General features: G+C 39.3%; 1 protein-coding gene across 5 annotated transcripts in view; it reads left to right on the forward strand.

Annotated features, from left to right (window-relative positions):
• Nucleotides 1–15442, forward strand: part of CADPS2 (calcium dependent secretion activator 2) — a 596794-nt gene that overhangs the window by 546248 nt on the left and 35104 nt on the right. For all 5 annotated transcript variants that reach the window (XM_030215887.1, XM_030215888.1, XM_030215889.1 and 2 more), the window contains one exon: nucleotides 3022–3129. In XM_030215887.1, the coding sequence (XP_030071747.1) occupies nucleotides 3022–3129 (108 nt within the window). The remainder of the gene's footprint in view (nucleotides 1–3021; nucleotides 3130–15442) is intronic.

Here is a 15442-nt window from a genome sequence, read left to right on the forward strand (position 1 = left end):
CAATCATTAAAATCCTCAAACCAGCACACAAAATCAACTGTCAGGGATCTCAATCTCTCGTGAAGATCTTCCCAGGGTCGCCCAAATCAGCATAATCGAAAGCTGATTTTGGGTGTCCCCAACTGCTTTCCGTCGTGGGGACAACCAAAGTTCCTGGGAGCGTATCAGAGGCGTAGCGAAGGCAGGACTTGGGCGTGCCTAACACATGGGCATCCTCGACCAATAATGGGAAAAAAGGGCGTCTGTGATGAGCATTTGGACAACTTTACCTGGTCCTGTTTTTCTTACGACGAAGGCACAAAAATGTACCCGAACTGACCAGATGACCACCGGAGGGAATCGGGGATGACCTCCCCTTACTCCCCCAATTGTCACTAACCCTCTCCCACCCTCAAAAAAGAACTTTAAAAATATTTTGTGCCAGCCTCAAATGTCATACTCAGGTCCATCGCAGCAGTATGCAGGTCCCTGGAGCAGTTTTAGTGGGTACTGCAGTGCATTTCAGGCAGGCGGACCCAGGCCCATCCCCCACTACCTGATACACTTGTGGTGGTAAATGTGAGCCCTCCAAAACCCACCACAAACCCACTGTATCCACATCTAGGTGCCCCCCTTCACCCATAAGGGATATGGTAGTGGTGTACAGTTGTGGGTAGTGGGTTTTTTTTTAGGGGGGGGGGCTCAGCACACAAGGTAAGGGAGCTATGTACCTGGGAGCTTTTTCTGAAGTCCACTGCCCTGTTGGTGTCCTGGCATGTGACGGGGACCAGTGCACTACGAATGCTGGCTCCTCCCACAACCAAAGGTTGTTTCTGAGATGGGCATCCTTAGTTTCCATTATCGCTGAAAATCAGAAACAACCAAGTCTAAGGACGACCATCTTTAGGGACAACCTAAATGTCAAGATTTGGGCGTCCCCGACCGTATTATCGAAACGAAAGATGGATGCCAATCTTGTTTCGATAATACGGGTTTCCCCGCCCCTTCGCCGGGACGTCCTGCGAGGACGACCTCAGGAAAACTTGGGTGCCTCTTTCGATTATGCCCCTCTATGTGTCCTCTTTTTGGGCTTCTTCAGATATGTCCTCCAGGTTTTTTAATTTTTAGGAAAATATCTTCTCTTTCTTTTATGTGCCTATGACCAACACACCTACCCACATAATGAAAGAAACTCTCTCTGACCTATTAATCAGTCTGGACACACGGGGGTGCTAAAGAGAGAGAAAGGCATTGCTGATCTCCTCTCTGTTTACCTGCTGGTTGAATCTGCCAGAGGAATTTTGTTCGGACAGCACAATTTGAAGCATGTCATGCAAAGACCTTTTACACATGTCTCAGAAGCCAGCCACAGTTGTTGAGAGATACCCCCGCTCTTCTGATAAGTACACTTGGGTTCAGGCTCAGTCAAACTCAAATCTGGAAGTTTTGAAAAAGTAGATTGTCTACTGCTATACTCAAGTCAGTCACTATTTTCTAAAAGCCATTTACACGTTTGCTATGATTAAATATTTCTGTAGCAAAGGTAGCAACCATTGTTGTTTTTTGTGTCCTCTTTTTTTTTTTTTTGTCTCCGCAAAAATGGTGACCCTACTCAGGAACAGTGCTGTTATAACTTCTTACTACCACAGCCACCAGTGAGAACAGTGACACCAAATGGCCTTTTAGGGAACAGCGCTGAATTCAGGCAGATTTACCCTGCTGAATATCTCATAATGTTACATGTGGTTCCAGTGGACTGTACCCGCAAGCATTGGCATCGCGGTTATAGCAACCAGGATTCCAATGTGCTGTACTTTTCTAGCAAATCTGTGTTGTTTCCATCTCAAGAATTAATGAGCAAATAGCAATATTCTGCAATTTTGAATGTTTGCTAACTCCTGAGATAGAGGACAAGTGTTACCCTACTAAAGATGGATAGTCTCAGGAAAATGAAAGAATCTACTATAATAAAAACTCACCCTCAACGTTCTGAGGACACTGACGTCAGTGAAGCCAAGCCCTGACTTCCTTCAAGAAGGTTCGTGGTGGTGAAGCCACCAAAATCGCTCCGGGCCCCGCCCTCGAGGGCGGAGCAATGGCAGAACAACGAAGGGGTTGGCAGGGAGGGAGGCGGGGGGGGAAATCGCTCCGGGCCCCGCCCTCGCGTCAAACGTCATGACGTTGGGGGCGGAGCAATGGCAGCACAACGAAGGGGTTGGCCAGGGAGGGAGGGAAGGGGGGGTGTTGGCGACGAAAACCTTGCTAGCGCCCATTTCATTTGCTCTGAAACGGGCCTCTTTTACTAGTTTTTAATATTTAAAGCCTGATATGCTTGCAGATTTAGATGGATGAGTTCAGTAAAGGTAAAGGGTCATGGCTTTGATATACCATTTTTTCAGGAAGAGAAATATCCTGTTCTGCAGATTTACAACACTTTCTGGTCCCATGGCACAGGCTGTGCATAGTGTGGTTGCAACAGTTAAAGGTTTGCCACTTTTTGGAAGTCTGCCAAGAACTTGTAACCTGAACTTGCTACTGTTGGAAACAGGATACTGAGCTATATGGACCCTTGGTCTGACCCAGTCAAGCAACTCTTACGTTATGTTCTTACAATAGAGTTTTTGAATTAAAATAGCTCACGCAGCAATGAGTTTTGGATTGTCCTTGTCTCATTCCAGACTACCTCTCCTTCAGGTTAGGATAAAGTGGTGATTCGAATTTGCCTTGTCAGAAAAGTTCTCTTGACTTTGAATTTAATCCATAGAAACTGCATCCTTTCCTGGCAATTAAATAACTTAAACTAAATTTGCAAAGCCATGTAAAAGAGCAAGTCTGCTTCAACCACAGAAATGTTTTTAATGGATATCTGAAAATAATGTTGTATGATATGTCTACTGATAATTTGTCACACTTTTCTACATATGTACTGCACTATTTTCAAGTGCAGACCCAGAAGTAAAACCATTTCATGCATTCACAGTTCAGACTCTTTTGACGTGGTGAGTCACAGATATCTGTTCTCTTGATGTTTCTTCCCTGCAGAAACCCGGGATGGATCTGGCAGACACCTACATTATGTTTGTCCGTCAAAACCAGGATATACTCCGAGAAAAGGTCAATGAGGAAATGTATATTGAAAAGTTGTTTGATGTAAGTAGCTACCCTTGCAAGGCATGCTGGCATCATGGTTATACAATGAAGGGATAAGTTGCATTTTGACTGTACTATGCATGCTTGTCTTTTTGTCATTCTTGCCTGTTACACTCAATTTTGCTTTGTCTGTGTGACATAGTTATGTGTTTAACCTACAGGTTCTGAAGGAGGCTTTCTTTCAGTGTTTTTCCTGCATGCATGCTGTCTTGGGTTGAGTAAATTTAAAAGTTGAATTCAAGATTCATTTTTAGCCTACCTGTATACCATTTCCTCATTTGTCTTTTCTCTTACTCATTTCTTTATTTACTTGTTGAAGTTTCATTTTATCTCATTTCCTCCCCCTCTCTCTATGGCTGCACAGTTAGAACAGTATTGTAATGGGTTATGCACACTACATCTGCCGTGGATTTTAAAACAAAACCTATAGCATCTCTTTCTTCAGTTGAATGCTTAGGATGCGTGGGGTACTCACTTGAATCACTAGTAGAGAGCTGCATGGGAACAGGGTTCGCGGGAATCCTACAGGATTCCCGCAGGGACGGAGACAGTTCTGCGGGGTTCCCACGGGGACGGAAGCAGTTCTACGGGGTTCCTGCAGAAGTGTAAGCTACACTGCACCAGCCTCTCATCTACCGAGTACCAAATTCTTTGAGTGCTGTCTCCTCCTCCTCCTCCTTGCTTTAACAGCACAAATGTGGAAAGTCTTCCATTAAGGAGGTGGTAGAGACTCAAATGATGATGGAATTCAAAAAGGTGTGGGATGAACACAGAGGATCTCTAATTAGAAAATGAAAGTTATAAAAAGCCTAATCTTCAATGGCTTCATGTGTGTGGATGTGTCAAGTGATGCTTAGATGGCGACTCTGGCTGTGATTAACTAGGGCCGATACCGGGCAGACTTGTATGGTCTGTGTCTAATATATGGCAGTCTGGTTTAGGATGGGCTAGAAAGGGCTTAGACAGCAACTTCAGTGACTGGAACATAAGGACAGTGCTGGACAGATTTTTACAGTCTGTGTACCACAAATGAGAAGAAGAATAGACTGGAGTGGGCTTCAACGACAACTCCATCAGTTGGAATATAAGAATATGGCCTTATAGACTTCTATGGTCTATGTTCCAGAAACACAAAAGACCATAATCAAGTATATAATATCACACTCCTTGATTTAATTATGAATTGATAATGAGTGTGACTATTGAGCAGACTGGATGGACCATTCAGGTCTTTATTTGCTGTCACTTACTATGTTACAATTAATCCTCTTTGCTCCCGGGCTGATGCACAGACCTCAGCTCTGACACAGGCATGAACATCGGTAGTCACCTGACCTACTGGCGCGTGCATGTGGTGACCTCTCAGCACACAGTACCAGAAATCAGAGACAAATCTTACATGTGCACACCAGAGTGTTGTAAGTTTCAGCTTCCATTCCTTCCTTGCCTACAGTGCTGTGGCTCAAATCCAGAGAGAGACTGAGGGAGCTGACTGGAATTTTCATTTATGTACCATTAAATTCTTACGGGGATGGGTGGGGATGGGTAAGATTCCAGTGGGGACGGGTGGGGATGGGTAAGATTTCTGTCCCCCTGTAACTCTCTAAGTAACTAGTTTGGGTATCATTACACATAAAAACAGAAGCTTTTTAGACTGCGTCAGACCAAAAGTCTATCAAACCGAGTATCCTATTTCTGACAGCGGCCTTGAGCATACGGCTGTGAGATAATGTCACTGCATTATATCATGGGAATCTACAATTAATTTTTTTTAATTATTTTATTTTTTATGTAGCTTTTTCAACAACGTTTTATAAAATTTGAATTGAAGGGTAGATCTGATATTGTTACTTTATCAATAGCTTTAAAAAAAAAAAAAACAAGATTTCTGTTCCACGTCAGAATAATGTCTAAGTGAGAGTTAGAGCATGACACGCTCTGTTAACATCAGTGGAAATCCCTGCAGAAGACAAGTGTGCACTTGGATGCAGCCGAGCAGAGCCCATTGCGATACTGATTCTACCAAATCACGTTGGTTTCATTGACGTTTGTACACGTTTTAGAAAAAGCTGTTCTGGCAGCCACATTTAATTATGCAACTTACTGCAAATGTTTTCATAACAGTTCTTCACAGCCCTTACTGTGACACTTTAGCTGCAGCAGTCACAGGAAGGTCCTGTAAACGTCGACTCTCAGCTGCAATTTGTAATGTCAGTGTTTTTGTTGTTTGTCAGAATGGGCTTTCAAAATGAGACTTATCTCATATTATGCATTTGTAGGCCTCTACCAGGCAGCTTTACAACAAAAGTATCATCTGTTTTTAATAAGCCAAGTGTTAATATGTGTGAAAAGAATGATTTTATTATAAAAGCTTTGATGCCCTGCAGGGGTAGAAAAATTATCATCCATCCAGCTGGCACTTTCATGAAATACTAAAACCATATTAGCAACTTCTGCCTCAGTTTGGTATAGCACTGAATCTGCCAGCATATGTTTACGTTTCAAGGGTTTCTTCATTTATTTTTTATTTCTTTGTCACTCGGGAGGGTTAAATTGAACTTGTCATAATGCATCTCAGGGATATCTTAGATGTTATATTCAACTCCTCAGCTGATTTCTTCATATATGAAAGATTTGCCTGTTTAAAAGTTCGGTCATTGGGTGATCAATTAATGATGCATGCATGTGGATCTTATCTTTATACCATGCAGGTTTTTTTCCTAAATGATTTTTCTCTTTCAAGTAGATGAGAGATTTAAAACAAACAAAAAAAAATGGCAGCGTTGAGATTTGCACATCTTGTTTTTTTAAATGTACCTGCCCTGAATGTAAGGATATAATTGCATCATGTAGCATTTCTGTAGAAATACACGGACTGGAGGGTAACATAGAAAGCCTGCGTGCCTTTACTGCGTTACTTTCCATCGTATTTATTCTGGAAACAGTTCTGATCTAATCACTTCTTGGCCTCTTTTGGGCAGAGATGAATTGTAAGACCTGACCTATCTGCTCAGGAAAGACTCTTCTTGACTTTTGATTTGAGTTTCCCAGCCATAGGATCTCACAAGGGGCAGAAAAATTAAAATCTGCATAAGTAATTGAATAGTCCAGTGTTACAGTAATATATATATATATATATATACTGCTAATCTTGTTTATCAACAGGGTGGAGACCTCAATACACCTGGACGCTAATGTTATTTTTCATGTGTTTAACTTAGGGTAGTGTGTAATCATCATTGGTCTCCCTTCCTTGAAAGGATTTTTTGGGGAAAAAAAATTTTAATTATACCTTTATTTAATTTATTTTTTACATACATAATTTAAAAATGTTGAGCACTTAGCTAAGGTATAAAAAAGTAAATAAAGGAATAAGATATAAGAAGATTCAGGACTCTTCAATTATTTATGCAGATTTGATGTGTTAGGGCCACAGTTGTCTTTCTCACCTTGTTGATACAAAAACTATAATACCATGTCTGAAGCAGGACGATTAATTACCTGTTAATTTTTTTATTATTATTTTTATTACTCTGATAGCAGTCACAGATCAGAGATTTCCACAGGAAAATAAAAGCCTAACGCCTTCTATGGGCTAATTCTTTGCATGGTAGATATTGGACTTTCATTGACTTTTCTGACCTGTTTTACAAATACAGATGAGAGGTGCTCTTTCTTCCATTGTGTGCCTATGGCAAAACATATATATGAAAGGATCCAGCAATGCAGAAACTGAGAAGCTTATCAAATTTACAATGTTTACATTTATTTAAAATTATTTTGAATCACTTTTTTTAACATGTAAGTCAAAGAGGTGTACAGTAAAAATACGTACCCTCCCCCTTTTACTAAGCCACTCTAGCAGCTGCCAGTGCGCTAATGCCAACACAGTCCGTTCACTTTGAATGGGCTATGTCGGCATTGCTGTGCGGTAGCTTAATAAACAGGGGGATAGTCATTAAGGAAAGAACCGCAGTATCTGACAGGAAAGATCCCACTCATATCAAGAACACACTCATTATACTACAGCACATCTGACTGCAAGGTAATAACCTGCCTTCAAGGCACCTTTCATAAATTAAGAGTATGCACTAGATAAGTATTTAAAATATTCGTAAATTTCTTATAAAAGATTGTTTCATTCTAATATAAATAGGCAAATTATTCCACAAGGATGGGGTCATAAACTAAAAAGCACTTGTCAAGAAAAGATCCATTAACCTGTGACAATTATTTTACAAAAATAAACTATTCAGTGCATTTAATAAAATTTGCAAGGAAAATAAAACATTACAAGTAGCAAATATTTTGCACCAGCTTAAAAGCATGCAGATCTTAAGAAAACTGTTTATTTCTCAACAGATCTAGTGCTGCTGTGATAAATGTGTTATCTCTGTCCCATAAGGGGCAGTTCTGTACCTGGGCACTTGGAGGCCACGTTGTAGGAATCTGTTCTCTAACCGAATCTAGAGGCCTAGGTTCCATTATAAAATACAAGCATAACCTGGTATCAGCATGCCTAACATTTAGGACTTGAACTTATACCAGCCATAGAGCTGGCATAAATGTGGCAACCTACATATGGCAAGGACCCATGGTACTTACAATGGGCTCCTTTTACAAAGCCACAGTAGTGATTCCTGGTGCGGCAAATGCGACGAAGCCCATTCAATTCCTATGGGTTTCATCACATTTGCCATGCAGGTATCACTACCGCGGCTTTATAAAATGAGCCCAATGTTCTGTAAGTTAGGCACATAAATGGGAGGTCCTGCCTGTGCCCTGCCCATGCTCCACCCCTGTGTGCGCTCCCTTCCAAATATAAGCTATGTAAGTTAAGCGTGTATTTGCAGAATACTGTCTAGTGTGCGCACAGATAGAGGCTCATTTTCAAAGCACACAGACTTACAAAGTTACATAGATTACTATGTGAATTTGTAAGTCTATGTGCTTTGAAAATGAGCACCATAGTATTCTACACACTGACATGTGTAATGTGTGTGTAAATGCAGGCAGTTAGATTACTGAATTGCCCTTCTAAAGGGAAATTTTCAAAGGAGGATTGACTGAACATTGCTCTCTTTCAATCTGGGCTGCCATAGCACGAGTGCTTTTAGCCAGACTAAGGGAAGACATTACTGGAGGCTTGTTTTGGATTGGATTGGAGAATAACCTAAGGAGAATACAATCTGCGTACAAGTTGTACCTGCAGAAGAAGGAGGGGCAGAAGTCATGAGTCCTTCATGGTTTTGAAAGGGAAATTGTACACATACTTTCCCTTTGAAAATAAAGTACAAGGTACCAATGGAGTTTGGACCTAGACAGTTTGAAAGTTGCCACATACATATCATTCAGTTTGGATTCTGTAAAGTAATTAAATTTCAGTTTGGAAGTCATGACATTCCATCCGTGACCCAGTACTCAGTGTATTAAAATCAGTGTGGTTTTACTAGCAAAAAAGGTGCCGGTACTCAAATGCTAGGCTACTCTTCAGGGGTGAGGTGATCACTGATGGACCCATCCCACAATAGCCAGGCCCCCTGCAACCAGTCACAGAATCTATGACAAGGCAGAATTGGTGTGTAGAGCTTGAGCTCTTTCATTAAAACTTGGGGTCCATGGGTCAATTTTATCAGAGGGTGGAAAAGGCGCCGGTACTCAGTACCCCCAAGTACCCCCTCAAAAAAAGCCCTGGTTACAGTATACAGAGATGAAACAAAAATGAACGGGAGCAATCCAGAGAGACCAGACTGAGTTCGCAAATGTAAAAGCCAAAAAATATAATTTATTATGACCCAACACGGTCCATGTTTCGGCCAAAGGCCTTCCTCAGGGGTCTAAAACAAGAATACAACATATATAATAATAACATAATGATACAGTAAGAACAGATAAAAGTATATTATATATAATAAAATTAACTTTAAAATAACATTTGGTGTTGATTTTAAACAAATATATATGTATGTGATTAATCGCAGGAAAGTTTTATCAATGGATTTATATTTGGTAAGATTGGATAAAATTTGATTAGTTTAAAAGCAAAATGTATATAATGGTATTTAGACAAAAATGTGTATATATGCATAATATAGAATATATGCATAATATGAAATATATGCATAATACATACAGGGAAAATACTGCATTAAGTAATGTGAAAAAATGATTGAACATAATATACTCAAATACATATAAAGGTATAGACACAGATATAGGTGTATATAAGGTTAATTGTAAACTATACACATGCCAATTTTTTGCATGAATGTAAATTTATATGGATATAAGTGTAAATATCATACCTTCAAAGCTGGCTTATACTAATATTCATCCGAAAAAGAACTCACAGAGATAGTGAGATAATCTAGGCAAAAATGTAAATGGAGTCAATTCAAGCAATATAAACAAAGTCAATTCAAGAGATAATTATAACTATATACAGGGTGTTTTTAATATGAATTTTAAGGTATGTATAATGGCAATGAACATGAATGATGCTAACATTGGTAAGGACGTATATGAAAAAGTTCCGTTGTCCTAGCAATATATGCAATGGTTTTAGCTAGTTAATGGCAAAAGCTTAAGATTCAACCGGCGTTTTTGAAGAGATACTTATAAGGGAGAATAGGAGGTGATTGAAATAGGGATATGGATTTTAAATTTTAAATTTAATCTACATAGACTCACTCATGCATTGAGGGTCGGTAATGGCAAATGTTATAGACAGGAAAAGAGTTACCTAGAGACAAAAAATTCCCTAAAAAAGAAGAACTTACCGCTAATACAATCAGAATGAATTCGTCGGCACTGTCTATATAGACGTTAAAAGCGAGTGATGGTGAGTCAGCTGTTATTTGTAATGAATAGGCTGACGTCGCGAGTGATGTAAGCTACACATGAGAGCCTATAATAGCTAAGATACACAAAATTTAAAAGAAAATATGGTGACGCTTTAAACTGTCTCAATCAATTAATAACGTATGTAGAGTAATAGAAGTTAAGGGATTCAATATCTTAGAATGTCTATATATTAGTATTGCCGAAATTATAACTAATTGTTTAATTAGGACAGTCTAATAGAATTGAGCAAGTCTATGGATATGGTTAAGTAACTAAGGATTTAAAAACACAAACAATAAAAAAAATAAAAATAAAAATGAGCAGAAAAACAAAAGTAAAAGTGCTAGTGTTTAAAGTGGCTTATGATGATTAGAGTTAAACGATCATCCGTTCTATCTGTTTACATATACCTATACTGATATTGTAGAAAGTTATGAATTTAATGGTAGCAAAAATGTAAATGGAGTCAATTCAAGCATTATAAATGAAGTCAATTCAAGAGATAGTTATAACTGTATACAGGGTGTTTTTAATATAAATTTTAAGGTATGTATAGTAACAATGAACATTGATGATGCTGGTATTGGTAAGAACATAAATGAGAAAGTTCCGTTGTTCTAACAATATACGCTATGGTTTTATCTTGTTAATAGCAAAAGCTTAAATTCCAACCGGCGTTTTTTGAAGAGATACTTATAAAGAAAAATAGGAAGTGATAGAAATGGAAATATAGGTTTTAAATTTAATCTACATGGACTCACTCATGCATTAAAGGTCGGCAATGGCAATTGTTATAGGCAAGAAAAGAGTTGTCATGAGACAAAAAGTTTAGAACTTACCACTAATACAATCAGAATGAATTCGTCGGCACTGTCTATATAGACGTTGAAAGCGAGTGATGGTAAGTCAGCTGTTATTTGTAATGAATAGGCTGACGTCGCGAGTGATGTAAGCTGCACATAAGGGCCTATGATGGCTGAGATACACAAAGTTTAAAAGAAAATATGGTGACGCTTTAAACTGTCTCAATCAATTAATGACGTATATAGAGTAATAGTAGTTAAGGGATTCAATGTCTTAGAATGTCTATATATTAGTTTTGCCGAAATTATGACTGATTATTTAATTAGAACAGTCTAATAGAGTTGAGCAAGTCTATGGATATGGTAAAGAAACTCAAACAATAAAAAGATAAAAATAAAAATAAAAAATAAAAATGTGCAGGTATATACCTGAACAGAAAACCAAAGTAAAAGTTCCTTATGATGATTAGAGTTAACCGATCATCCGTCCTATCTGTTTGCATATACCTATACTGATATTGTAGAAAATTATAAATTTTATAGTAGCATTTGAATCAGCAAAGTTTAAGTAAGATTACAAGTAGAAACTGTCTAAAACAATGAAATGAAGAACGTTCAACAAATAATTTTAAATGAAAAGCAATTATGAATGGTTATGATAGATTAGTAGAAGGGTCATGCCTGAAGTGGTTTGCCCAATGTTTCACTATAGACCAGACCTAAATGATTTTGAGTTAAATAAAAATTTAACTAAATAGGGAAAATAATAAATTGAAAAGAGAATATATATCATAAAATTGTGTTATGAAATTAAAATTTGGCCGGATGAAATTATAAGAAATAAAAAGATTTTGGACTCTTCTTTGTGCCGCTTACAGTATACAGAGAACAGATGCAACATCAGTCAATACATAATACTGAAAAATCACAAGTACTTAATATTTTAAAAAAAACATATTTTGAATGAGCTCACACCTTTTTTAGCTGAAAACTAGTTATATTCAGATACAGTAAGCAGTTTCCTGTCCTGGGAGTACTTAAAATCTAAATGTGTACCTGAGGCAATGGAGGATTAAGTGATCTGCCTAGATCACAAGGAGCAGCAGTGGGATTTCAAGCCTGGCTTTCTTGGTTGTCAGGCTGTACCTCTAACCATTAGGTAAGAGGAATACCTGTGGTCATCCCGTACAAATTCAGGATCATGGCATTAGCAGGCAGTCTTGATTGGGGATTGCTGCTTCCCCATTAAGATCTGGGGAGTTTTAGCAGTGAATAGGGAGCTGCAGGAGGAGGAATGACATTCAATTTATACCAAAAATGGAATTATGTCTAACTTCCTTGTTCTCCTGATGTTTCTCAGTGTTCAACCTGAGCCCCAAAGTAACAGCTTTCTTTAATGCAGATGTTTTCATCCCTGTCCTCAAGACACATCCAACAAGTTAGCTTTACAGGATACACCTAATAGAGGAGATTCTATATATGGTGCCTACAAAATCAGCACCGACTAACGTATTCTATAATCAGGACCTAGATTTAGGCTCCGATTATAGAATATGCTTAGTTGATATTCCAACGCCGATTAAATCTCGGCGTAAATCTCAGCGTGTAGATTTAGGCGCACCGGGCCATACTGTATAGCTAGGTGCCTAAATTTCTGAACGCTCATTTACCCACCCAAAATCACGCCCCTTTTGCCTGCATGTGTTAGAAGTTTGGTGCACATCACTACAGAATACACTTAGCAAGTTGTGCACCTAAATTATAATCAGTGCCAACAGTGGCGTTCCTAGGTCTGCCACCTGGGGTGGATCGCCGCTGCGCACCCCCCCCCCTCCGGGTGCAGCGGCATCCGTCCCCCCAGGGTGCAGCATGACACCCCCCCCCCCCCGACACAATGACACCCCCGGCGCATCAACACTCCACCCCCCCAGGTGCATTCCTAGCTGCAGGGAGCAGCCCGCGTGGCTGTCTGCTCCGCTGGCTCCCTCTGCCCCGGAACAGGAAGTAACCTGTTCCGGGGCAGAGGGAGCCAGCGGAGCCGACAGGTGCGCGGCTGCTGTCTGCATCCCCATGCCCCGCCCTTGCTAAGCCACTGAGTGCCAATTAGTGCTCATTCTTGCTTGTTAAGTGCTGTTATCAGCGCTCATTAGCTTGTTAAGCCAATTAAGTTTCGCGTGGTATTATAGAATCCAAGCCGATTTCGGTGCCTAAATCTAAGCACACTATATAGAATCAATGGGGAATATGCCTGGGATACATTTGTTTACGATTGAGGTTGCACATTCAGATTTATCTCATGCATATTCTTTTTGGGTATCCTGAAAATCTGATTGGCTGGGTTAAGAACCCCTGCTCTAAAGCAACTTTTTGACATTTCATGCTAGGCAACCATGAGTACATTAATAAGTTAGTGCTTTAATAGGAAGCCAGATGTCTTTCTGGCTCATGCCTAATTATTAAAAATGTTTTCCCTCAGTATTCCTCTTTGAAATAATGTTTGTTTTATTATTTGTATCCCGCCTTTATCCAAGGTGGGTAACAAAGCAACATACACAAAATGCAACAATAATTCCAAAAGTAATGATCAAACCGGGCAGGCGGGGCTAGTGCTGGGCAGACTTATACGGTCTGTGCCGGGGCTGGTGGTTGGGCGGCAGTGATAGTGCTGGGCAGACTTATACGGTCTGTGCCAGAGCTGGTGGTGGGAGGCGGGACTGGTAGTTGGGAGGCGGGGATAGTGCTGGGCAGACTTATACGGTCTGTGCCCTGAAGAGGACAGTACAAATAAAAAAGTAGCACATATGAATTTATCTTCTTGGGCAGACTGGATGGACCGTGCAGGTCTTTTTCTGCCGTCATCTACTATGTAAAAGTAATGATCATTAAATTCTTTCCGGTGGACACATTGGGAGAAATGCCACTGTGAATTAGTGTTTTTTAGTACATGAATAGAAAATAAGACTGGAAATCTCCAGTTTCAAAAGAATAACATGAGCGTTTAGGGGGTCATTTAATGAGTAATGTCATTAGCATATGTTATCCACTTCAAGGCCCAGTCAATCAATTGGTTTCAAAAATGACCCTCTGAGACTAGAGATTACATATTTATTTCTGTGGGCATCACAGTAACAAAAGACTTGTGAACTTAGTGTCAGAGATTTGTTAGAGGTTTATTATTAGTTACTGGGTCAAATCCAGTAATTTTGTTTGAAAGTTCAAGGACTCAATGAGAAAAGAGATATGGATAGTGTGATTTTGTTAGAACTCGACTGGTTCCTCCGTACATGCTTGTAAGCAGTGTTGCTGTAACGCAATGCCAGATAATTACATAAATGGCAAAAGCACAGTAGCTTTATCCAACCGCATTTCATTGAGTCCTCCAGTGAAATTTTTGGGTTCCTGTAATGTTCCTTCTGGTGAAAAAGTAAGGCAATCTCAGCAAAAAGAATTGCTGACCAATTCAGAACGTAGAAAAAAGTATTAAAAATGTATTCCCACTTTAAATGCAAATAGACTTAACTTGGCCAGGAAAAACTACTACAAATCATTTATATAGCGCTACCAGTCGTACGCAGCGCTTCACAATTGAAGAAAAGACAGTCCCTGCTCAAAAGAGCTTACAATCTAAATCAGGACAGACAGACAGGACAAATAAGGGATAAGGGTAGGACAGACAGATAGGACACATGGGGAAAAGGGACTATTGAAGAGAGGAAGACAAGATAAGGTTATGAGCAGGTGACAAGTTAGGAATTAAAAGCAGCATCAAACAGGTAGGCCTTCAGCCCGAAAAAAATATCTTTTGGAGGAAATAAATATTTATGTGGAGGATGGGGAAAGCTGATACTGCTGCCTGTTTTACACACCGTAGGCATCTATTACAGCAGTTCATTATTATGTATAATTGCTTAACCCACCTTTCCACCAATATCATAAAACAATTTTAATAGCACTATTTTTAACCTTTGCTGGAAAAATTGTATCTGTACTGATGTTTCCAAAAATGTGCTACTGTACAACTAAACGTTAGGCGGGGAAGTCCTAATTAGATCTGCCAAAACACCACCAAAAACTACCAGCAGCATCAAAAAGCACATGTAAGCAGATGGCTAAATAAAATTCATGCAGTACTTCCTGATCCATACTGGATAAATAAAAAAAGTTAGCTGTTAATGCAATCATGAATCCTGACTTGGCTCCAAGTAGCTAGGAGTTTTGCTTTAGAGGAAATCTGTACATTTAAATATAATTCAAATCCAATTACTGTGTAGATATCTGAAGAAATGCTTCATCATAACCATTCTTCCTCCTCCTGCTGTCCACTTCTAGCTGACAAAAGACTCATTAAAGGCCTGATGTGCTAAAGAGGTTTTCTTATTTTCTGTTATAGACGAGACCAATAACAAAGGGAATTAAATTATCTTCATGAATATGAAATTATTTCTTTTAAAAAAGTATGTAAAACAGGTGGATATAGATAGCTTATAATAGCAACTAATAATTTACTCACTTTTATGCCTTATGATCCTGTATGCTTTCATTATCGTTATGGTCCAGTATGTATTAATTAACTAAATGCAACCAAAGTTAGGATAACAGGTAAGTTCTATGAAAGCAGAAGCTAAATTTGCACAGATGCCGTCCCCCCCCCCCCCCCCCCCATCACA

Source organism: Microcaecilia unicolor, chromosome 10 (genome assembly GCF_901765095.1).
Source record: "Microcaecilia unicolor chromosome 10, aMicUni1.1, whole genome shotgun sequence".
Taxonomy (NCBI): Eukaryota; Metazoa; Chordata; class Amphibia; order Gymnophiona; family Siphonopidae; genus Microcaecilia; species Microcaecilia unicolor.